The sequence below is a fragment of the Carassius gibelio genome, chromosome B16, assembly GCF_023724105.1.
Source record: "Carassius gibelio isolate Cgi1373 ecotype wild population from Czech Republic chromosome B16, carGib1.2-hapl.c, whole genome shotgun sequence".
Taxonomy (NCBI): Eukaryota; Metazoa; Chordata; class Actinopteri; order Cypriniformes; family Cyprinidae; genus Carassius; species Carassius gibelio.
The window spans coordinates 2758506-2785510 of NC_068411.1; the positions used below are offsets into that span (position 1 = coordinate 2758506).

Consider the following 27005-nt stretch of genomic DNA (forward strand, 5'->3'; position numbering starts at 1 on the left):
ATGCTTCAACCTTTAACAGAGGAAATAAAATAATGCAAGGCTGAAACATCTTAAGGATCAGTATATGATGGCAATTTTTTTGATGAACCAACAAAACCTGGCGCATCATCTTGACAGGAAACGCTTTCCACCCCTACATCCCTTTCTGTCTGGCCTTTCTCTCTGTCTTTCTCACTCACATTTGCTTTCTCCCTCGCTGCTTGCCTCAATCCAGAACCTCCCCCCCCCCTCTCTCTCCCTTGCACATACATACTCACACACATACACTGCTTCCTTTCACTCTCACTCTGACAGTCTGCAGTTCAATATGTTGCCTGAGCAATGCTGCGCACCGCAGTGGAAGCCATCCTGCCGGTGTACCGGCCACACACCACAGCCCGAGCATCAGTGCTCCATTTGAAGGACCTGTGTGAAGAGGAGCGTGACCCTCACAAACCCCAGCCACCGCCCAACAGAGAGGAACACAACGGCAGCTCCATGTGGAGGGAGGCCATGCGTAAGAGGAGATACTTGCTGGAGAGGGGCTCCCGGACAGGAGGAGATGTAACAGGAGGAGGAGGTGTGCGTGGCCGGAGACAGAGGTCCCCAGACTGGCTGTATGATTCATACTATCGTATGAGCCAACAGCATCCACTTATTGTTTTTCTGCTCCTCATTGTGATGGGTGCCTGCCTGGCTCTGTTGACTGTTTTCTTCGCCTCTGGGCTGGTGAGTATTTGGAAACTGGGGGGAAGGTAACTGGGGAAAAAGCAGAAAGGGATGGGAAACAATGTTTGGGTTAGAAGAGGGAGAAGCTCTGTTACTATACTGTGCAAGTGACACAGGAAAATGTAAATGTAACTTATTTCTTAATGATTATTTATTTAAGGGTCTCAAAAACAGTTAACAAGCTATACAAGCCAACACCTGGATTTTTCTTGCACTACAGTATATGTATTAGAAAACAATTTCTGTGTCCAAAACCCTAACACTTTAGAGGAAGTTTCTGCCAGTTGGCACTGTTTGTATTGATTGCAGCAACGATATGTCTTTGTTAACCTTATGCAGTATGTAATCACTCTCTTCAAAGCATCATTTTTGTGATTCATGTTAAAGTGATAAAGAAGCAGCAGAGAATAATCGAGGCACGGAAGGAAAGGGAGTGCATTTGGAAAAACAACAGAAATCGTCATGGGTAATTAAGCATAACGGATTAAAAAGTAGAAACTATTAACCTGCCAGCAGTTACTTTTATTTTTGACTCCTATTAAATTTTGCTCGGCTGGAGCAAAATGAAAATCCTTGTGAATTTAAACTTATTGTTAATAAGATTGTGTATTGTCCATTAGCTGTGGAATTTGTATTATATGAAAAAAAAAATAGTTCTAATAAACTCTGTACATTTAAGTACAGAGCATAGTTTATGTATGTTTTATTTATTTATATTGCTGACTTCCATTTCAAAATGAACATCCTGGTAATCACATGTTCAGGTTTTGTGCTGATACTTCATAATATGGTACCACAGATTCAAAAGTTTGAAATTCTACAAGATTCTATATGTGCCATTTGTAAATGAAGCTTAAGGAGAGACAGAATCTGTAGCGTTGTCATGATGTCTGAATTAATATATTGCTGGCTCACATGTTGACACATTTTACACTTTGCCAGAAGTTGAGGTATTTTCATCAGCATTTGCGTAAAATGCAGAAGTCACATTGACAGGATACATAAGCAGGTTGCTGCCATGCTATTTGAAATTTGTTTTCTTTTTCCCTTACATTTAAAGCCATGTAAAACATATCTGGAATATACAGGGAAATGTACTGTAAGTGTTTTTCACCTGATTAATTTAGCTCTAATGCATTAGGGAAATCCGGGAGTGAATAAGTAAGTGATATTTCACAGTATGACATCAACCCCATGTGTAGATACACACTCTCAATGCATGCACTACTTTCTTTCTTGTCTTTTGACTGCCTGACCTAAATCTCACATCACAGTGGCTGTTGAGCCTGCCTTGAATTGGTGCAATGCTCTCTGTGACTACCATGGTTGCACACATCACATTGATTGTGAAAAAGCCTTGGAGCAAGATTGCACTCTCAGGGCATATTTTTTTAATCTATTTTATTTTATGATCATACTCTGAATCCCTGACGATTTTCTCCCCCTATGACCTGTTTTCACTCAGCCTCACACATGCGATAAGTGGCTGCAGGACTAACGTTCCCCCTACATGCTTTGTTGAATTTAGTAGAAGATTGTGCTTGTGGGTTTTGCCAGTTGCAGGCTTGCTCTGTGTTCTCTGTGACAAAATAGATAGAAAAGCATTACCATAACATCTTGATGTTGTAATAGTCTTTGGTAGTTTTCCCATGCTATTAGTGGTTTTGTGTGTTCCAGCAATTAATTCTTCAATGTTGAATTTGGCGGCAACAGTGGGGATTACAGAAAAGAGAAGCAAATGTTATGTCTGTGAAATAGCCAGATAAGATGCCATCAAAATATGACACCATGACTTTTAACAAAGCATTTTGTAGCACTTTTTAGAAGAGTGTGGATAGAGAGGTGACAGCAGAGGTTTAGTGTTGCTCTTAAGTGAGAAAATAATTGCACAAAATGTAGCTGATAATCAGGCTGTGTCTTGTTGTCTTACTTTGTGGCTGTAATTATAGTGCTATGGGGTGACAAGGGTTTTCACAGGCATCCTGGGCTCTTTAAACACTGAAACCATAAGAGACACCTTCTTATTGGAGCTTGAATCCATTTAGATGTCCAGTCTTGTGTGTATTGTGGGCTCAGTTTTAGAATGCTGAGTTACTGTTTGTTACACTTATCTATAGCTCTTTTCCAAAACCTGAGCTTTCTAAAGAAAAAATATTGTATGGCATCACACTTGAACTACGTAGTACAAAGTTTGTTACAAAAGGTAGACAAGTTAATTATGTTGCCGCCTAAGATACCTTATTTTAGTTAAATAGAAATATATGAAGATAGATGATAGAATGCAGTAAGCTAGGTTTAAAATAATAACTGTACACTGCATTTGATCATGATCCAGACATTGAACGTCTGTTTATTCACCAAGCCATTTCGTGTGTGTTTTCACAGTCTTGTTTTTGTTTATAGTTTTCATAGTCTTGTTTCAGTGTCTAGTTTTCATAGTCTTATCTTAGTTTATAGTTTTTATAGTTTAGTCTTTTTCTTGCCTTGCCCTGTTACTTGTGTTTTGACCCTTTGCTCTGGATTCTTGATTACCCCTCTTGCTTAGCCTTCTGGATATTGTTCGTTCAATGAAAACCCATGCTTGCCCTAGGAATATTCTTTATCTTACTCTCTATATACCTGTTTGCCAGTGTTTGACCCATGCCTGTTATGACCATATCTCTGTGTAATAAAAGCTTGCACATGGATCTGCCCGTCCCACGACTCGTCAGCCCCGTTACACATTTAATAATGAAAAATCATTAATTCATAATGTAACGTAACTGTATTTTAAATTATAATTGTAAAATAACTGTACAATCCTTCAAGCATTCTTTCAGATTATGGAAAATAAGTGAACAATGCAACCATCACTAATCTATGTAAAAGTCAAAAAGTCAATGGAGCATTGCTGGTCTCACTTTTTTGATTTCGATATCATAATTCTATATCATAATTCAAAAAGATTGATGGACTCCTGGCAAAACAGTTACTGTAGAGGTCATAGGCTATAGGCAATTTACTGAACGCAATAAATGCTTTAACTGTAGTTCTGTTCTATGTGCTTTATAGATAACTATCTAAAACGTTGGTCATCAAATCCAGGGTTGTGAAGTCAATGAAGTCAACTCAATGAATCGAGTGTAAGGATGATAGGTCAGCTACATTAAAAAAATGAATTTATTTTATTTTACTTTACAATGTTTCCTGAGGTGCACTTATGTCAGAATTTTAATACGTAAAAAAAAAAAAAAAGAAAAAAGAAAAATCACTCTATTTAAATGAGCGATTCTCTCTCAATTCTTTGTCATGGCTAGTGTATATGACCATTGCATTGATTGGCTAACATCTTTTTTGTACTATTACAACATTTGTACTATTACAGCTGCCAAAATAAACTAATTTAGAAAATATTGATTACAACACTATATGGGTAGATCTACTTCCTTTGCATAAAACTAATCACAGTCATGCATCTTACATTTCTATTTCTTTAAAGTCACAAATGCTTTCATCGTATAGAGTGCAAACACAATGTAAATAAACGTGGCCTATAAATATTGTGGTGGCACTTTATTTTAAAGTATGTGTTCTTCACTGATACATACATGGCAAATATCTTGTACATGCAAGCAAATGAGTAGTAACACAGGGTACTTACCAGAAGTGTATGTACATGGTAACAAGTAAGAAACATGGCTGTACTGAATATAGTAATACATGCCTGGTAATTAGAGACCTGCGTGGGACTGTTTTTTTAAACCCACACAATTATTAACACACTGAACATATAACCAGGCCCGTCCACTCCTGCAACCTACATGTTCCACTTAGTGATGGGAAGTTTGGATCATTTTACTGACTCAGACTTAAAAAAGTCTTCGGGTTCAAGTCATTCTTTAATCACGTGACAGCCCCGTACACTACCAATGCAGTCCGAGCCGGAAAGAGAATTGATTAGTTCATCTCATGAGTCTTCGGGTCGAGTCGTTCCTTAATTACTGACAGACCCATACGCGATTTCTGACATTTCTGTCAGTGTGTTTTGTTACTGTTTCTTCAGGATCTGTGGTGTGTTATTATTTTATAAATAAATAAAGCCCCGTTATAAATAAAATATTTATGAATTTTTCTTTTTGACTGTCTATCAGTAAATAAACACTAGGCTATATAATAATTGAGTGTCAGCGTCAGTTCTGGCAGGCTGGATCCGGGTGACTGCAGTGACCCTCTGATCTGGATACAGACTGGATCTGGTGGCCACGGTGACCTCGGAACAAGAGAGAAACAGACAAATATTAGCGTAGATCCCATTCTTCTAATGATGTAGAAGGTACATAGGGTGTTATGTGAAGTGTTTCCGGTTCCGGTTTTGGATATTAAAAAGCATATTAGTATGTTATGTGTATGCCAGGTTAAAGAGATGGGTGTTTAATCTAGATTTAAACTGCAAGAGTGTGTCTGCCTCCCAAACAATGTTAGGTAGGTTATTCCAGAGTTTAGGCGCCAAATAGGAAAAGGACCTGCCGCCCGCAGTTGATTTTGATATTCTAGGTATTATCAAATTGCCTGAGTTTTGAGAACGTAGCGGATGTAGAGGAGTATAATGTAAAAGGATCTCATTCAAATACTGAGGTGCTAAACTATTCAGGGCTTTATAAGTAATAAGCAATATTTTAAAATCTATACGATGTTTGATAGGGAGCCAGTGCAGCGATGACAGGACCGCCCTTATGAAAATAATATGGTCATACTTCCTGGTTCTAGGAAGAACTCTTGCTGCTGCATTTTGGACTAGCTGTAGTTTGTTTACTAAGCGTGCAGAACAACCACCCAATAAAGCATTACAATAGTCTAACCTTGAAGTCATAAATGCATGGATTAACATTTCTGCATTTGACATTGAGAGCATAGGTCGTAATTTAGATATATTTTTGAGATGGAAAAATGCAGTTTTACAAATGCTAGAAACGTGGCTTTCTAAGGAAAGATTGCGATCAAAAAGCACACCTAGGTTCCTAACTGATGATGAAGAATTGACAGAGCAACCATCAAGTCTTAGACAGTGTTCTAGGTTATTACAAGCAGAGTTTTTAGGTCCTATAATTAACACCTCTGTTATTTCTGAATTTAGCAGTAAGAAATTACTCGTCATCCAATTTTTTATATCGACTATGCATTCCATTAGTTTATCAAATTGGTGTGTTTCACCGGGCCGTGAAGAAATATAGAACAGTAAAAGCTAACACCATGTTTCCTGATGATATCTCCCAAGGGTAACATATAAAGCATGAAGAGTAGCGGCCTTAGTACTAAGCCTTGAGGTACTCCATACTGCACTTGTGATCAATATGATAAATCTTGATGGCGGTCATATAAGTACGATTTAAACCATGCTAATGCACTTCCACTGATGCCAACAAAGTGTTCAAGTCTTTGCAAAAGAATGCTGTGGTCAATTGTGTCAAACGCAGCACTAATATCCAATAAAACTAATAGAGAGATACACCCACGATCAGATGATAAGAGCAGATCATTTGTAACTCTAAGGAGAGCAGTCTCAGTACTATGATACGGTCTAAATCCTGACTGGAAATCCTCACATATACCATTTTTCTCTAAGAAGGAATATTATTGTGAGGATACCACCTTTTCTAGTATCTTGGACAGAAAAGGGAGATTCAAGATTGGTCTATAATTAACTAGTTCTTTGGGGTCAAGTTGTGTTTTTTTTTTTTTATGAGAGGCTTAATAACAGCCAGTTTGAAGGTTTTGGGGACATATCCTAATGACAATGAGGAATTAATAATAGTCAGAAGAGGACCTATGACTTCTGGAAGCACCTCTTTTAGGAGCTTAGATGGTATAGGGTCTAACATACATGTTGTTGGTTTAGATGATTTAACAAGATTATACAATTCTTCCTCTCCTATAGTAGAGAACTGAATGGAACTGTTCCTCAGGGGGTCTATAGTGCACTGTCTGATGTGATACTGTAGCTGGCGGCTGAATGGTTGCAATTTTATCTCTAATAGAATCGATTTTAGAAGTAAAGTAGTTCATAAAGTCATTAATGCTGTGGTGTTGGGAAATGTCAACACTTGTTGAGGCTTTATTTTTCATTAATTTAGCCACTGTATTGAATAAATACCTGGGGTCATGTTTGTTTCTAAAAGAGAAGAAAAGTAATCAGATCTAGCAGTTTTTAATGCTTTTCTGTAGGATATGTTACTTTCCCGCCAAGCAATATGAAATACTTCTAGTTTTGTTTTCTTCCTGCAGTGCTCCATTTTTCGGGCTGCTCTCTTTAGGGTGCGAGTATGCTCATTATACCATGGTGTCAAACTGTTTGCCTTAACCTTCCTTAAGCGTAAACGAAGCAACTGTATTTAAAGTGCTAGAAAAGAGAGAGTCCATAGTTGCTGTTACATCATCAAGTTGTTCTGAGGTTTTGGATATATGCTAAGGAATTTGGATACATCAGGAAGATAACTCAAAAAGCAGTCTTTTGTGGTAGAAGTGATGGTTCTTCGATACTTGTAACAAGAAGTAGAATTTACAATTTTGGCTTTATTAATATTTATTAATAACACTTTCAGCTGATCTGCTCCAGCTGATCTGCTCCAGCTGGTTAACTCCCCTCACTGCTCAATTGCCAAAGCTCAAACAAGGCGCCCTATTTAAAGCACATTCAGTGCTCATACAGGCTGCTGCTCGCTTCTGCTGCCCACCACCTTCCCAGCTCCTCCTTATGCATAACGTGGCATTTGCTTTATGTTGCCTGCTCTGTTCATGGGGGATATTTTAGCTCTCACAGTCCTAAACTGCTTGAGCGTTCCCTAATGCTGCTGCTGCTGTCCTCTGACTCTCTGCTATTTCATGGTGCTCATGAAAGGTCAGAGGACTCCCTGAACAGAGCCATACCACCAAATTTAAATTCAGGAACATCAACTTGTTTGCAATCTATTCAATAAAAATTCTAAATTATTTTTATTGTCTGTGTTCTCTTGACTTAATGGACCTGACAGAAATATAAGAATACAAGCCTACAATACAAAGCATTTATAGACTAGTTTGTTCACTTTTAATCCAAATGTAAGTTTGCTGGTATAATAATTGCTTTTCCTAGGCAAACTTGACATTTTGGTCTAATATATGTACAGGAAGATTGCTCAAAAAGGACAATGACATAAATTAAAAGCAAATAACATTTTTAATCCTAAACAAGAAACACTACAGTTCTTTAGTCTAATCTGAAGGTCATTTTTGAAGATTAGAATCAACTGTAAAAAAAAAAAAATAATAATCTTCTTCTTTATCAAAGTGATTTCGCCATCGTCATTCAAGAATGACAAATCACTAGTTCACTCCCTTGTGAATGTACACAAATAGGTACTCAGTCTAAATATTCTTTCAAGTTAGCATCCAGGGGTGCGTTTCCCAAAAGCATCGTTAGCCAACTTTGGTTGCAAGTTCCGTCGTATTCAGAGTTATTGACCCTATGCCCTATTCCTTTCAAAGATTTCACCATAAAGGGCCAGACTGTAAAGGGCCTGATGTTAGGAGGACCAGACTGCAGAGGGCCTGATGTTAGAGGACCAGACTGGAGAGGGCCTGATATTGGAGGCTCATGGTGGAAAGGGCCTGATGTTAGAGGCCCAGGCAGGAGGGGGCCTGATGTTGGAAACCTGAACTTTGAAGGCAAAGGCCTGTATCTATACCTCCAAGGATCCTCCTATTGCAACAGGCCCCAGGATGGCCAAAAATGTATCTTCCTCTGTAGGGAGAGGAGGAACTGAATTGATAACCCATCAGTCTTGTTTGCTTCCCTTTTACATGCCGCAGCCCTATGTTTTGTCACACTTGCGAAGTCCCTCCACTTATTCCTTACTTCTACTGGGCTTTGTTCGTATTCATAGCCAGCATCATTTATTTTTTGAGTGATTTCTGCCCAGATTTTATTTTTGTCAGCATTTGTAATGCTATTTTTCAGCTTTGAAAATAGCTGGACTTAATTTTTTCCCACTACCTCCAAAAGAACTGCAATTTCATGCTTTGAAATTTGGGTTTTTCATGTAATTTTCATTAACACATAGCTGAATGGCACGGAGACTTAAATAGGAAATATTTAGCAAAAAAGCAACAGGTGTCCATAACAGTAAATCACAGTTTTTTCAAAACCTATCTTTTTTCTTAGGTGCTTAAGTTGGCTCAGGTCCCACGTGTCTCACTCTCTCCACACAAAGAGGCTTCCCTCTTTCTCTTCACCCAGTCTGACCATTGTCCCTCTGCCAGAATGAGTGATCTGGTCTAGTTCATTGGGAGTGATGAGGAGCTGCTGGATGACAGCCTGTCATTAACAGTCTCAGACGCGGAGGAGCTTTCGGGATGGATGCTGAATTATTTCATGTCCTCTTGAAAGCCATTAAGAAGCTGGGATTGGATTGGTCTTCCCCAGAAGAGCCCTCCCGTAGCCATCTGGACAAGTGGTTCCTGCCGGGGCAAAGTCCCTCGTCAGCAATCCTCTCCTTTTTTGCCCAGAGAACTGGTAATTTTTTTCTGGAACTGAAAGATGCCGACTTTCCTATATAGTTATCACCCCCATCACAGGCCATTCTTGAGATTCACCTTCGAGTGGCTTATCAATATACAGTCCTTCCCTTCTCGCTGTCTTTGGCTCCACACACTTTTCGAAGTGCATGGATGTGGCTCTTTACCCTCTGAAAAAGGCATATCAATGTTCTCCACTACCTCAACAATTGGCTTATTCTGGCCCTATTCTGGTCACTACCTCACAAAGCCCTCCTCCTCAGCCATTTGGAATACCTGTGGCTCAGGGTGAACTTTGCCAAAAACACACTTTCCCAGTTAGTGAGTTTTGTTCCTGGGAACAGTATTCGACTCAGCTCAAATCAAAGCGAAGGACACAACAGAGTGCGCCCTGAACATACGGTGACTTGCTGCCTCCTTCAAGGTTAGTGCCTCTTACCCACTAAAGAGGTTTCAGAAAAAGCTATGCCGTGGGTTTCATCCCACGTTTCGTGTCATGGACGCTTGATTATCAGGGTAAATCAGGCCTGGCCCTGACCCCCTGGATGAACACTCAATGGATGGAACAGGGAGATCCCCTGGGAATGGTCTACCGGAGGTGATTTCAACAGATGCTTCCAACACAGGTTCGGGAGCTCTGTGTGAAGGGAAACCAAAATTGGGCCACTGGTTCACAGCGGAAAGCATCAACTGCCTCAAAATATTGGCAGTATGGCAGGCCTGTCAAACCTTCCTAACAGACCTCAGGGGACTTCATGTCTTGGACATCATGTCATGGACAGAATGTCAGTGGTTTCCTACATAAATTGCCAGTGGGGACTGTCCTCGAAGCGGCTCCTTGTACTAGTAGAGTGCCTCTTGGAATGAGAGCAGCACACGTTTTGGGCATACTGATCTTTAGAGCAGATATTTTGTCATGAAGCAAGTTCCCCTCAGAGGAGTGGATTCTTCATCTGCAGAAAGTTCAGAAAATCTTTGCAGGGCGGAAGTACAAAGCAGATTCCAAAAGTTAGGACACTGTACAAATTGTGAGTAAAAAATGAATGGAATAATTTACAAATTAAAATTTTATTCACAATAGAATAACATAGGGACTTCATTGTTCACTTCATGCTTTTTTTACACGCGAAACATGAACACATGTTATATTGCACACTGTAAACACAATCAAAGCATCAAAAAAGCATGAAAAGTTGGACCTTTAAACATTTTGTGTAATTTTATTTAATTTCATTGGATCCACTTTATATTAAGTGGCCTTAACTACTATGTACTTACATTTTAATTAATAATTTAGTACAATGTACTTATTGTGTACATACATGTTTTTACATTGTACTGTAACAACAATGAGTTGTACATAGTAATTAACTCAAATGATATATAGGGAATTTGAATAATTAATCAGGAATTTGATTAAATTATATCTCAGATGACAGTTACATTAAATTTGATTGATTATGAAAAATAGCTCAATTGCCTATAACAATAAATAATCACAGGGCACTGTAACTTACTCATTAATATGTCAATATTACATTCTTCATATCAATTATTGTGATATCTCTTACTGTAAATTACTGCAAATCAAACCGTGGTATGTCCAGCAAACCACTGTAGACCTATCAATTTTCAATAAAGTTATCACACCTTATAATTCAAGGAAAAGTATTCTCTGGCCATGAAAATATTATCCTATCCTAATGATAAATTTAGTTTCTAAATTTAGAGCTTGTAGCTATAGATCAGACACATCTCAGTGACTCGTAATGTGAGTGGGGTGGAGTCCAAGCCAATCGTCAGTATATGGGTTTTTAATAATTAAACTAGTAATACATCAAACTACAAATCACACAGAGTAAATATGCGTACGGCAATACAAACAGTAAGCTTTATACAATACATAACGAATCCAAATAAAAGAGAGAGAGAGAGAGAGAGAGAGAGAGAGAGAGAGAGAGAGAGAGAGAGAGAGAGAGAGAGAGAGAGAGAGAGAGAAAATAGAATGAGATCACATAAGGAGCTCAGGTATGAAAATCATAGTCAGTAACTTTTGGAAGCCAACAACAAATCAGATCATAACAACACTTTAAACCAGCATTTAAATCTCCATAGAGAAAGTGATACTTGCAAAAGTGTCCCATGTGCATGGCGTGTGCCGGAGGCCACGTGACGCGCGTGCACGCTTCGCTGGATCTTTGCGTGAGCGTGGAGCACGTGGTCCTTTGTTCTGTCCTCGCGCGGTATTTGAAAGGTTCAACAAACAATGTCCCAGAATTCGTCTTCCTTGCGTGGAGAGGCGAATAGTTGAATAAACTTAGTAAAGAAAAGAAACGAACAAAACGAAAGCTCTCTAAAGGAGCCATTAAAATGGCTTTTTCTCTCAGCCCCTGTGCTGAGGGGGTTTGCGCTATGAGCGCGGCCTATGGCCGCGCGGAAGCAACGTTGGAGAGCAGCGTGTCCGAGAACGGAGAAAGAAGAAGAGCAAGAAGAGAGAGAGGCGGACCTTGTTCGGTCGTTCTTATGGCTTGAAATGGTTCACGCCCCTTTTTCGCGTAAACAGCCAATGAAAGTCCGCGATCTGAAACGGAGGGAAAAGTTCCTTTGTCTCTGAAAAGACAACCCCCCGGTGATCTAGTGCCTGTCCGATTCCATCAGGGATATTTCTAGCAAGTTTGTACTTCAGATTACATACATTTCCTTACTTTGTTCTAGATAAATGGGTCTGTCAGAGCATGACGATTAGAACAAGACTAGACATAATATATATATGATCAAAGATCTAATTTTTAGATCGAATTACACATTTAAAGATTTGCTTAACACATGATAACACTGCAGATGTTGGGAAACATCTAAATGTACCAAAAGGGAATACGTAATACATTTATACAACATAAAAACTAACAGGTCACGAATTCATTCCATAGAATGCATTGGGGAGAAGATTTGGCTTCTCTCCTCTCCAGTTTGGTCGTAAAGTTTTACGACCTGCAAAGATGGGGGTTGCAGAAACGTGGTTCTCTTTGAGGAGGTTAAAGTGAGGAGAGACATTTCCTAAAGTATGAGCTTGCAACTTATACTCTTCACATAACAAGGATTAACCATTTTATGCAATCCATAAACAATTAAAATACACATTAATAATAAAATGAAAGTAAGGAACTTATACGAAAGGTTTCCTTTGCCTCCAGTGTGTTGAAGGAATTTGGGTTGGGGGTTTTCGTTTCTTCTTTGAAGCTCGCATGGGCATCGTAAATAATTTAAGTCCAGCCAGGCACTTGGTGCAAAAAGAGTTTCATTTGGAAAATCTGAATTAAACATGAATCGATGATCTGCATATCTGTTACAGTACTTATATTTAAAAAAAAAACTACTTGTAATTACATCTGTATTTAATTTCTGTAATTACATTTATAATTACACTGTTGACCCATACTTTACACCTTAACCCACCCTTAAATTTACCCATACCTCCAACCCTCTCCCCAACCTTACCCCTATCCCACCTCAATAGCAGCAAATGTGTTTTAAAATACAATATGAACACAATAAGTACATTGTACTTATTTTTTATGTAAGTACATAGTAGTTAAGGCCACCTAATATAAAGTGGGACCATTTAAATGATTTCTTTTTTTTTATATTAATGTAGCACAGATATACTGCAATGTGAATTTTTTATATATATATATATATATATATATATATATATATATATATATATATATATATATATATATATATATATATATATATTCATTTAGCAGATGCTTTTATCCAAAGCGAATTAGTAAATAGTAAGTAGTAAAGTTAGAGGGTCAAATAAAGATGGAAGAGATGGGTTTTAAGCTGATTCTTTAAGATGGCTAAGGACTCAGCTGCTTATTGGGGAGGTCATTCCACCAGGAGGGAACACTTAATTTAAAAGTCTGTAAAAGTAACTTTGTGCTTCTTTGGGTTGGCAAAATCAATTGATGTTCACTTGCAGAACGCAAGCTTCTAGAGGGCACATAAGTCTGAAGTAACAAATTTAGGTAAATGGGTGCAGAGCCAGTGGTAGTTTTGTAGTCAAACATCAATGTTTTGAATTTTATGCGAGCAGCTATTGGAGGCCAGTGGAAATTAATAAACAGAGGTGTGACGTGTATTCTTTTTGGCTCATTACAAATTGAAAAAGAAAGGAAAAAGAAAAAAAAAAAAGGAAGAAAGGGCTTGATCTTCTTGATGTTGTATAAAGCAAATCTGCAGGATCGGACAGTTTTAGCAATGTGGTCTGAGAAAGTCAGCTGATCATCAATCATAACTCCAAGGCTTCTAGCTGTTTTTGAAGGAGTTATAGTTGATGTGCCTAACTTGATGGTGAAATTGTGATGAAACGATGGGTTTGCTGGAATCACAAGCAGTTCTGTCTTGGCAAGGTTGAGTTGAAGGTGATGGTCCATCATCCAACAAGAAATGACTGTTAGACAAGCTGAGATGCGAATAGCTACCGTCGGATCATCAGGATGGAATGAGAGGTAGAGTTGAATTTCAACAGCATAGCAGTGGTATGAAAAGCCATGTTTCTGAATGAAAAAACCTAATGATGCCATGTAGACTGAGAAGAGAAGTGGTCCAAGAAAATAGCCCTGAGGCACCCCAGTAGTTAGATGTTGTGATTTGGACACCTCACCTCTCCAAGATACTTTAAAGGAACTATCTGATAGGTAAGACTAAAACCATTGAAGTGTGGTTCCTGATATGCCTTTTGTCAGTAGGGTTGATGGGAGGATCTGGTGGTTAACTGTGTCAAAAGCAGCGGACAGATCAAGCAGGATAAGTACTGAAGATTTGGATTCCACTCTTACCAGTCTTAGAGCTTCAACAACTGAGAGCAAGGCAGTCTCAGTTGAATGTCCACTTCTGAAGCCAGATTGGTTGCTGTCAAGGAGGTTGTTGGGTGTGAGAAATGTAGAGACTTGGTTGAACACAGCTCGTTCAAGTGTTTTTGCAATGAAAGGAAGAAGGGGAACTGGTCTGTAGTTCTCTAAGAGAGATGGGTTGAGGGTGGGTTTCTTAAGTAGTGGAGTAATACGAACCTGTCTAAATGATGAGGGAAAAACATCAGTGTGGAGGGATGTGTTGATGATGTGAGTGAGTTCAGGTACAACTGCAGGAGAAATGGCTTGAAGGAAATGAGATGTAATAGGATCAAGCGGGCAAGTAGTAGGGTGATTATAAAGGATGAGTTTTGAGACTTCTGCCTCAGAGAGTGAAGAGAAGGATGTAAATGAGTGTATGTTTGATGGTGATATGAGCTTGACTGATTGTAGTGTGAAAAATGTGCACTCATGTGTTTAATTTTATTAATGAAAAATGTGGCAAAGTCATCAGCTATTAGAGATGAAGCAGGAGGGGGAGGAGGATGACAAAGAAGTGAGGAAAATGTTTTTAAAAGCATGCGAGAGTTAGATGAATTGTTAATTTTGTTATGGTAGTATGTCCTTTTAGCAGAGGAGACATTAGCAGATAAGGAAGATAGGAGTGACTGATACACATTAAGCTCAGTGGTATTTTTGGTAGTATGGTTAATTGTGTCAAATATATATATATATATATATATATATATATATATATATATATATATATATATATATATATATAAAAGAGGTGGGCATAGATAAATTTTTTTAATCTAGATTAATCTCACTGTGACCTTGAAATCTAGATTAAAATGGCTCATTCGAATTCTGCCGAAGGCATTCAGAATATGTGTTACCCAAATAAAATTGACAAACAGTAAGTCTTTGAGAAGGGGTTTATCAAGCTAGGTGGTGCATTAGAAAAGGGGCTCATCTCCTGTTTCCAAAATGTATCACAAAGTGCTTGAAAAAGCTGTAAACTAATTCCACATTGCACAAGGTGCAAACAACATTACTCCTGTTTCACACCAATGTTTAAGTTTTTTTGTCAAGTTTGTAGGTGTCAAGCTACAGAAACCAAATAATAGCACTGGATAGTCTTCAATGTAAAAATGTAATATACAATCAAACCTACATTTATTCAGACACATTCAACATTTCTCACATTATTACAGTTTTGCTATATATATCAAAAATTATATCTGGCTTCTGAATAATTTTTGGTTTGACTGTTAAAACTACAAAGAAATTCAGTCAAGAGCAGTGAGTGATTTTCATTTTCATTTTCTTGGATTATCATGATAGTAGCCAGTAGCTAAATTAGGCGAGGTCACTTTAAGAGACGATGAACGCATCCAATATAATACACATCCCATTTTTTTCCTCAACTGTTTACTTTCACTTAAGAAATAACTGACATTTATTTCGAGCATAATTTCCAAGGTGAGTATTTTGACATATTTTGTATGTATTTGTCGGCACAAGAGCAAAAATAAGCAAATTCGATGTTCTAGTGTTTTGAGACGCCTTTCTCTGCGTAAACCCTGAACAGAGATTTGACCTCTCTCTCATGCGCACCTAACACGGCACGCGCTACTCTGTTCAGCTTTTCCGCGTCTTGTGTTTGGACGCTTTAAGCGGTAGCTATGGCTTAACAACACGTGAGAAAGATAAGCTTTCGTGACGATGCGCAGCAGTGGCCCGTCAACTGTCCTGAGCATCTTTTTAGGCTGGCCTCAGCGAGTCAGTTTTATAAAATATCAAGGTGAAAGTCATCATAGCTTGCTCAGTATAGACCCAGCTCCCAACTTTGAGAATAGATTAATGGCGATATTTGACTCGAGGCTTGAGACTTTCTTGGACTTGAATTGACGTTTGACTTTTCCCACCTGTGCAATGTAATACATTAATTATATTCATGTTTATTCAATATTGTGAAGTGCATTATTTTTTCAATGTTAGGCATATGGTCACATAATAATCATTACAATTTAAACCTAATGACAATTTAAACTAATGACAATTTTGCTTGCCAGAAAGGCTGGAGCCAACCTCCATATACAGTAAGTAGGCTTGCAGTTGACATTTTATCAGAATCATACGACTGAAGAGGCAGTCATAGATTAGCGTGCAGCTTTCAGCATGGCCAGTGACACATTGCTTGGTTCCCTTATCCTAGGGAACTGAGGTAACGTCAGTAACTGAAACCCAAGACTTGGAACACTTCAGTTAAGGACCCCTAAAGAACATTAGCCAGCTGAGTCCCAAGACACAGCTGAGGATTATAAATATAACCATTTTCACCCTTTGGAAGAAATGGGCAGGTTAAAAAGATAGGAACTGTGCCTGCAGGGCAGGGACGTCAAAATTATAGAATGTGGCAAATTTGAATGGTGACAACCAGTCAGTGGCTGCACAAATCTCACTAATAGCAGTCCCACTGGACTTTGCCCAGAAGGAGCCCATTCCTCTGGTGGAGTTGGCCATCACACCTATGGGGAACTGTAAGCCTCCTGAGAAATAAGCCAAGGCTATGGTGTCCATTATCTAGCTGCTCCAACTGTCTGAACTGGCTGGAACACTCAAAATACACTCTCAAAGCCCTTATAGGGCAAAGTACATTAGGTCCCTGCTCGCCATATTTAATGGGGAGTGCTAGATGGGTGATATCTTGGCTATGGGCTCTCTAACATTGCCTCTGGACAGCCAGTTTTCCTCATGGTTCAAACTGCCTGGCATGTAAACTGCTCTTATCAAGAGTAGTTAATTCTGTGCTCAAAATAGGAGGTGTCGAGCCATCCTGTAAAGTGAGTGAGACCTCAGACCACCTTGGAAATTGATGTAAGCTACCACTCTCAGTTGATATGCAAGCATCCCCCGCTTCAGTTTGGATGCTGGATTGCCCTTCAACAGAGCTCTCCAATCTGAGTTGGAAACATCTGTTGTATTTACTTTCTTCTTGGAGGTCAGTCCCAACTGCATGCCTGCCTGAGACAGCGAAGAAGCTGTCCAAGACACAGTAGCTTAGACACATTGATGGTTTACCTTGATATAAAACAGGCCCAGGCACCAAGCGTGGGACAGCCAATATTGGAAAGGCCACATGTGAAGCAGGTTTAAGGGGATTGCAGAATGAATGGAGAGATGGTGAGCGAGCACAAGCTTTCTTCAAGGGAGTTCCGGCCTCAGCGTGAACTAATCCCTTCCTTTTTCTCTCCAAAATGCTTTGCTAGACTGAATGTTCTCATAGCAAGAGCAGCTAGCTACACACACCAGCTCTGCTACCCACACACAAATACAAAGCTGTCAGCTTTATCATTCATGACAGCATTCTACTCCGATTAGCCTAGCAGGATTGAGCTGCTTAATGAAAGTGATGTGACATACAGCCAAGTATGGTGACCCATAATCAGAATTCATGCTCTGCATTTAACCCATCTAAAGTGCACACACACACACACAGCATGAACACACACACCCATAGCAGTAGGCAGCCATTCATGCTGCAGTACCCATGGAGCATTTGGGGGTTTGGTGCCTTGCTCAAGGGCACCTCAGTCGTGGTATTGCCAGCCCAAAACTCAAACCCACAACCTTAGGGTTAGGAGTCAAACTCTCTTACCATTATGCCACGACTTCCCCACAACTCGCTGTAACAAGGGGCACTGATCCTCGTGTAAAACACACCAGTGGTTCAAAGTGCTAAATGTACATTAAAAAGCAAAACATAAAAAATAAGCAGTTATGACCAGCAATACTGTTTTGAGCAACTAGAGTTGAGCCAAATAAAATGCTATTGTAAAGCATAGTCAGCACAGTTATCAATGCACAATCAATGTACATTGTGTTAATAATTACTAAAAATTGCTGCAAATATAGTGAAGCGCTCTCTGTCCTGATTATTCCCATTAAAACCATAGATTGATTCAAACATATTGACAGGGCAAGTTGTTTAGTACTATTGATAGCTCCATGAACCACGTGACTGCGTGGCAGTGAGATCAAAGCATGTCTCAACTGTTTCTCAGCTGCTCTAATACAGCAATATTACTCTGCAATATGCAATAGGATATTCATATGAAAGATGTTGCATTATTTGTCTACCAGATAATACCTGAATGACAAGATGAATGGAGTGTCTTAAAATCCTGTAAAAGCTACACTGTAAAACTTTTCACTGTAAATTTACAGTAAAATACTGGCAGCTGGGTTGCCAGCCACATACTGTATTTTTACAGAACTAGTACTGTAATCAAAATTTACAGTACTAGTTCTGTAAACCGTTGTACTGTAAATTTACAGTAAAATACTGGCAGCTGGGTTGCCAGCCACATACTGTATTTTTACAGAACTAGTACTGTAATCAGAATTTACAGTACTAGTTCTGTAAACCGTTGTACTGTAAATTTACAGTAAAATACTGGCAGCTGGGTTCCTAAATTTTCCTAAATTTACTGTACTGCACTGTAAATACAAAATACACATACCACATAATTTTACGGAATTATACTGTCTACAGCAAAAAAAAAAAAAAAAACTTTTTTTACAGGGAAAACATTATACTCTGAACTTTAAACAAGAAAACAGAAACCAACAACATTATCTGGGTTTTAAAACATTTATTTTAAAAGCAATGACCAGACATTTGCCTTTTGTAAACACATTTGGCGGAAATGCAATCAGTTTTTTTTTTTTTTTTTTTACATTTAAAATGTTAGTTGGACACTTAACACTTTATAATATAGTAATCTTGTTATCCTTTAACATTTTTTTTTTTATTCAGATATTTAAAGAATAGAGCTTAAAAATGGCAGTTGTATTATATAAATGGAATTAATGATGCAGTAATCATAATCACTTTTAATGTACTTGCTGACAGGATCTAAACAAAGTTCCATTCAAAGTCTGAAAGTTTTCGCAGAAGTGAGGAAACTGGTGGGCTTACAGTGGCGTTCTTTTTTTGCACAACTTGGCCAGTTTTCTTTGAAGTCACTTTTCCTTTTTTTTTTGCCTTGGTCCACGTTCAGGATTGATGTCAACAAAGCGTCTAAAATGCAGAAAAGAGGAAAAAAACAATGAAATATTATAGACTGTGCATATAATGATAGAGAGAGAGAGAGAGAAATTTAACGACTGTTCACCCAGCTTATATTAACATAATAATCCCTTCATCAGGTACTGGATCAGGGCCTACCAGAGTATCTGTTGAAATGCAGCCATAAACCCTGTTTATGTAGAGCACACATTGCCGAATCCAGTCCAAACATTTGTGACTTCATTAATATAACTAAATTTCAACCTAGGGTCCTTTGCACCATGACCTTGAGCCAAATACTAAGTTGTCCAAAAAACTTTTTCAGCAACACCGGTTGATTGCGCAAGCCCTTACAAGCTTTTACCAAATCATGTAAGTGAACTCCACGTCTTTGTTAGCGGTAGCATTCGCCATCAGGCAATTGTTATTTAATAAACTCCTGATGAGGGAAGTCGTGGCCTAATGGTTAGAAAGTCGGACTCCCAATCGAAAGGTTGCGAGATCGAGTCCTGGGCTGGCAGGAATTGTGGGTGGGGGTAGTGCATGAACAGTTCTCTCTCCACCTTCAATAACACGACTTAGGTGCCCTTGAGCAAGGCATCGAACTCCCAACTGCTCCCCGGGCGCCGCAGCATAAATGGCTGCCCACTGCTCTGTGTGTGTGTGCACTTTGGATGCAGGGCTCCAGACTGCGACCAATTGGTCGCATTTTGCGACCAAATTTTGAGAGTGTGCGACTGAATTTTACATCCAGTTGCACATGTGCGACCAGTAGATTTGCACACGCACGCACGCAAACACACACACACACTTGCACACATACTAATGAGACGCGAGCACATTGAACACATTGAGTGATGCCTGTCTGTGAAGCGGCAAATGCGTGTGAGAAGAATAGGGAATGGCCACTGTAAATGGCTAAAATGTGTGGAGGGGGAGGGGCCTAGAGATAATTCAGCGCGCGTAGACATCTGTGGGAAGGAAACAGAGACAAATATCTTCACAACCTGATATGTGCGTGCGTCTGAGCTATGAGCAAGCGAACTATTGATTCGTTCTTCCGACCTGCGGCTAGTGTACCAGTGCCAGAGTCTACAGTGTCACCGTCAGATGATGATTCAGAGTCAGAGGTTGGTGTGACGAAAAAAGTCTGCACCAGGGCCGGCCCGCAAATGCTAAGGGCGCCACTCATCTATAGGGGTGCCAGAATGAGTGAACTAGTGAATTTTTTTTATTTACATATTTTTTTTTTTATAATAGGCTACTATTTAAAAAACATTAATTCGAAATACTTCCAAATAAAGCAAAAAAAAAAAAATCTGGCTCTTCAATCTTCCCCCGCCCATCGAGTGCTTGAAGTGCGTCAGAAACAGAGCGCGCGCACGATCAGTTGTTGGTAATTTGTTGTGTAGCGTGCCCAACGCCGCATCCAATGTAGACAGCACTGCTTTTGTTAACAAAAAGCTCGTAGAAACGGGCCTGGCAGCTCACGCCAGTTCTAGACACGGTGAAAGTTTCCTGATTGTGACGGAAGGCCGAATTTACATGACACATTATAAATGAGCATAGTCTGCGATAGATACAGTGCCAAAAAGAAGAGAAGAGGATAAAGACAGAGGTAAAGAGATGTAGTGAAAGAACAATTTATTGCATAGGAGTTAGATACTATAATTTCATGGCAGTTATTTTTACCTTAAACTTAATGTTAGCAGTTGATCTGAGTCCCCAGACTGTGATTTTGTACAATCATGTCATTTTTAAGACATATTTTTTATTATCACTTTTTTATTAATGTTTTACTCTACATTTGTGCAGTTTTGGGGGGATACAGTACAGGCCAAAAGTTTGGAAACATTACTATTTTTAATGTTTTTGAAAGAAGTTTCTTCTGCTCATCAAGCCTGCATTTATTTGATCAAAAATGCAGAAAAAATTTAATATTGTGATATATTATTACAATTTAAAATAATTTGTTTTCAATTTATTATACTTTAAATTATAATTTATATCTGTGATGCAAAGCTGAATTTTCTGCATCATTACTCCATTCTTCAGTGTCACATGTGACATCCAATCTATCACATGATCCTTTAGAAATCATTCTAATATGATGATTTATTATGAGTGTTGGAAACAGTTCTGCTGTAATGTGTGTGTGTGTGTGTGTGTGTATGTATATGTATGTATATATATATATATATATATATATATATATATATATATATTAGGGGTGTAACGGTTCACAAAATTCACGGTTCGGTTCGATACGATACACTGATGTCACGGTTCGGTTCGGTTCGGTTCGATACGTTTTAGATACAGCAAAATGTAAAAACATCTCAACTTTTCAGAATGCCGCAAGCGCACCGCGGGTCATGTGACAAGAACCAACCAATCAGCTTCATCCTTTCCCGTAACAACGTTGAGAGCTCAGCCAAGATGAAGGAACAGCTGATCATAGTTGTATGGATTGCAATTTTGAAATAAATTCAGTAGCAGAGCTACTGCAAGCGATTTTTAGAGCTGCAAATCCATTTATCCTTCGCTGAAATTTCCGCGTCTCATGGAGAGAGCACGTCATTGTTGCTTAGCAAAGACAGACGCCTCAGGAGAAAGACGTGCTTAGCGTTTTCCACGCGTTTTTAGGAGCGATATGTGAACGGCCCCTAAGGCGCTCGCTCACTCAGCACGCGCTGAAGGCTCGTTGCAAAATGTCTAATGCATTTAACAGACCAGAAATATAAGATCCTAAAATAACCAACAGGTCTGGTGTTTGGGTTGGATTCCCTGTAAGCTATAGTGTCTAAATGCTGCAGGGATAGTTTGCTGCGTGCATGTTTCTCCTTTTTTTCGTCTTTTCCCAGATAGTACTGACGCATATATCCCAGATATTCCGGCTGGTTTTTTTTTTTTTTTTTTTTTTTTGTAATCCCGCTGGTGTACCCTGTCATGTTGCAGATGCGACATACCGTTGTTTTTTTATCCACCACTCTCTTGCCATCACCATTATAGCTTAAAGGGAATCCAAAGTGCACCCAAACACCAGACCTGTTGGTTATTGGAGGATCTTCTCATTTCTAGTCTGTTAAACGCATTGGCTATTTTGCAACGAGCCTTCAGCGCGTACTGAGTGAGCGAGCGCCTGCTGAGTAGCCTAACATAAACATATAAGATGGTGTTTTTTTCTTCTTCGGGAGTGTCAGGGGCGTTGCCTGTTACGTTGTTTGGGTTATTGGGCTACCTTGTTGAACGCATATAATTATATTTCTTTCCCTCTCTTTTTTTTTTTTTTCAAATATAATTAATTACTCCAACGAACCGTTCGGTATACATAATGCGTACCGCGTACCGAACCGAAAGCGTCGTACCGAACGGTTCAATACGAATACGCGTATCGTTACACCCCTAATATATATATATATATATATATATATATATATATATATATATATGCTAAAGCATGAACACAATGACAGGGTGAAATGGGCTGTGATGCATGGGGCGCCAGGTAAAATCTTGCCTAGGGCAGCAAATTGGTTAGGGCCGGCCCTGGTCCACACTCACCATTTTCGAGAAGACTGGCTGTAAGAATTCAGATGGCTGAGGTACTACAAGCATTAGAACTACCTTTCACCAAATACAAAAGCCAGCTCGACCTTCAAAGGAAGAATGGCTTAAAACTTAACGAAACATACAACAACGATACAGCATGCACACAAACTTTTTTACTAAGCACATTTTTTTATTCTGAGTGTATGGAATTTTGTTTACTATTTGTACTGTCATGACAGCGATGGTGCTGTCAGTTTATCTTGTTGTTGCATCTTCAAAAGTGCAGAATAAAATGTGACACTGAATTTGAAACAGCACATTGTAATTTCTGCATCTATTATTAAAGTATTTATTAGAAATACAGTGGAAATTAGTAGATTTGGTTAGCATGTTGATTTACGGTGTGCGCCCCTAAATTTTCTGGTTGTGCCCCTAAAATTTTCAGTTGGGGGCCACTGTGCTCCTAGTGAAAAAAGTTAGTCTGGAGCCCTGGGATGGGTTAAATGCAGAGCACAAATTCTGAGTACGGGTCACCATACTTGGCTGAATGTCACGTCACTTTCACTTTTTCACTTTCATGTACTTACAAACCTTCCAATCCCTCGTTTTAGGAGTACATAACTTATTTGTACTACTGTAGAAGTTTGGTACCCTTCTGGTCATCATTATTACTGGGGTAATTTACTAGACATAACTTTTGGAAAAGGCTTCTTGGGGAGGGGGGGGGGGGGGGGGGGTCGGGTGTTTGGCTCATTGTCATGGTGAAAATGACCCTAGGTTGATTTTACTCAGAACCATCCCTTTAAATACCATTATTTTACTAAGGCCTAGACATGGCTTAAACAGTAAGTTCACTGAAATATAAAAAATATGTCATATATGACTCACCCTCATGTCGTTCCAAACCTGTAAGACCACAGTTTAAGATATTTTAGATTTAGTCCGAGAGCTCTCAGTCCCTCCATTAAAGCTGTGTGTCCGGTCTACTGTCCATGTCCAGAAAGGTAAGAAAAACATCATCAAAGTAGTCCATGTGACATCAGAGGGTCCGTTAGAATTTGTTGAAGCATCGAAAATACATTTTGGTCCAAAAAAACCAACAATTACGACTTTATTCAACATTGTCTTCTCTTCGGGGTCTGTTGTGAGAGTTCACTGCGCTGCTGACGTGTTTTCTGGTGCGCCCAATAACAAAGATAACATATTTCTTTCCCTCTCTTTTTTTTTTTTTTCAAATATAATTAATTACTCCAACGAACCGTTCGGTATACATAATGCGTACCGCGTACCGAACCGAAAGCGTCGTACCGAACGGTTCAATACGAATACGCGTATCGTTACACCCCTAATATATATATATATATATATATATATATATATATATATATATATATATATATATGCTAAAGCATGAACACAATGACAGGGTGAAATGGGCTGTGATGCATGGGGCGCCAGGTAAAATCTTGCCTAGGGCAGCAAATTGGTTAGGGCCGGCCCTGGTCCACACTCACCATTTTCGAGAAGACTGGCTGTAAGAATTCAGATGGCTGAGGTACTACAAGCATTAGAACTACCTTTCACCAAATACAAAAGCCAGCTCGACCTTCAAAGGAAGAATGGCTTAAAACTTAACGAAACATACAACAACGATACAGCATGCACACAAACTTTTTTACTAAGCACATTTTTTTATTCTGAGTGTATGGAATTTTGTTTACTATTTGTACTGTCATGACAGCGATGGTGCTGTCAGTTTATCTTGTTGTTGCATCTTCAAAAGTGCAGAATAAAATGTGACACTGAATTTGAAACAGCACATTGTAATTTCTGCATCTATTATTAAAGTATTTATTAGAAATACAGTGGAAATTAGTAGATTTGGTTAGCATGTTGATTTACGGTGTGCGCCCCTAAATTTTCTGGTTGTGCCCCTAAAATTTTCAGTTGGGGGCCACTGTGCTCCTAGTGAAAAAAGTTAGTCTGGAGCCCTGGGATGGGTTAAATGCAGAGCACAAATTCTGAGTACGGGTCACCATACTTGGCTGAATGTCACGTCACTTTCACTTTTTCACTTTCATGTACTTACAAACCTTCCAATCCCTCGTTTTAGGAGTACATAACTTATTTGTACTACTGTAGAAGTTTGGTACCCTTCTGGTCATCATTATTACTGGGGTAATTTACTAGACATAACTTTTGGAAAAGGCTTCTTGGGGAGGGGGGGGGGGGGGGGGGTCGGGTGTTTGGCTCATTGTCATGGTGAAAATGACCCTAGGTTGATTTTACTCAGAACCATCCCTTTAAATACCATTATTTTACTAAGGCCTAGACATGGCTTAAACAGTAAGTTCACTGAAATATAAAAAATATGTCATATATGACTCACCCTCATGTCGTTCCAAACCTGTAAGACCACAGTTTAAGATATTTTAGATTTAGTCCGAGAGCTCTCAGTCCCTCCATTAAAGCTGTGTGTCCGGTCTACTGTCCATGTCCAGAAAGGTAAGAAAAACATCATCAAAGTAGTCCATGTGACATCAGAGGGTCCGTTAGAATTTGTTGAAGCATCGAAAATACATTTTGGTCCAAAAAAACCAACAATTACGACTTTATTCAACATTGTCTTCTCTTCGGGGTCTGTTGTGAGAGTTCACTGCGCTGCTGACGTGTTTTCTGGTGCGCCCAATAACAAAGATAACACGTCAGCAGCGTCACTGCAGTGTTGTGAACACACATTACCTTGAACAGTTTAAGGTAATCTAAAATACCTTAAACTGTGTCCCGAAGATAAATGGAGGTCTTACGGGTTTGGAACGACATGAGGGTGAGCCATTAATGACATTATTTACATTTTTCTGTGAACTAACCCTGTAAGCTAAGCCCTGTCTGCACTGCAAAAAAATGCTTTTCTTTTTGTCTGGTTTCCAGTCAAAAAAAAATCCTAAATCAAGATGCATTTACTAGATACGTAAAATTAGATAAGATATAATGTCTTGTTTTCCAAGTGAAGTTTCCAAGTTTTTTTTTTCAGACTGGAAACAAGTAAGTAAAGCATGTTTTGCAGTGTGTTAAACCAGATCCATATTGTTATTCCCAGTAGTCAGCTGTACAAAAAGTTAATGAAAAGAAAAATGAAGTCCTTAACAAATACTGTCAAGACAAAGGTTAGTGACAATTCAGTCTAAAACATATATGTCAAATATGCTAATGACTTACCTCTGAACAAACTCAAGGGTGCATGCTGCCTCTTCCTGGTACTGTAAATTGAAATTATAGGAGGCAAACAGCGCTGCCAGGCCAGTGATGAAGTTGGGCTGTGCTCCTTCACACACAATTTGACCCTCCAAACTCAACATCCAGCGCTGGTTGCTCAGAGATTGACCTTTAATAAAAATAAAAATCAGAATGAAAAAGTAATAATAATATTTAAAATAACTATTGTTGTTTCTATGTAGTTGTCTATTCATAATTTTACATAACTGTTAAAAGAACTCTGTTCACAGGATACACCATTTCATTTTGCCTTAGTGGACTTTTGGGTAGGGTTCATCAATACAGTAATACTATAATTTAATTTATATTATTTAATCCTATTTAAAGGAATTTTCCCTGGTTAAATGAAAGTAGTGTTAGAGTTAGTTAGCTGGACTAACCACACAATTTTGCTGAACACAGTTGATTCTTTCATACATATGTTGCCAATTAAAATCTGTTTTATATTTCTCATACCATCACCACACTTCCTGAAAAAGTCATACGATATTGAAACAACACCCCACTGCAAAAAAATCCTTTTCTTAGTTACTATTTTGTCTAGTTTCCAGACAAATAACTACAAGTTATTACATCAAGAATAATAAACTAGACAAGTAAAAATTATGTGTTGTTTTCTGAAAATGGTTTACTTAAACTTCTTTTACATCAACTTAATCTTTACCTTGATTTTTCCATGAACAAAGAAGTTTTCTGCATTGGAACTCCAAAATGTCATCTTTTACGTAAACCAAATCATCCAAGCCTTCGACACCTTGGTCCATGAGCTTCTCAACAAGCTGGTTGGTTACATATGGAGATAGGCTTGGCAACACCAACAATACAGCATCTTTCAGGACTTCTTTCATTCCAGACATTATTCTAAAATTGGGAAGGAATGATGAGAGAACAATTACTGACAAGCCACACAATTAATATTCAGGCAGAGGATAGTAATCCAGTAGACTGTCTTGATTTATGCATAGGTAGCCTTGATCTTGTGGTTTCAAGCAATGAACTCC

General features: G+C 38.8%; 1 protein-coding gene across 2 annotated transcripts in view; it reads left to right on the forward strand.

The window, feature by feature from the left end:
* Positions 1 to 278: 278 nt before the first annotated feature.
* The window catches only part of adcy2a (adenylate cyclase 2a), a 167825-nt gene continuing 141098 nt past the window's right edge, over positions 279 to 27005 (forward strand). Inside the window, exon 1 of one of the 2 annotated variants that reach the window (XM_052577874.1) lies at positions 279 to 708. In XM_052577874.1, coding sequence (XP_052433834.1) covers positions 322 to 708 — 387 coding nt within the window. In that variant the 5' untranslated portion in view covers positions 279 to 321. The remainder of the gene's footprint in view (positions 709 to 27005) is intronic. The other variant, XM_052577875.1, reaches the window with a different exon arrangement.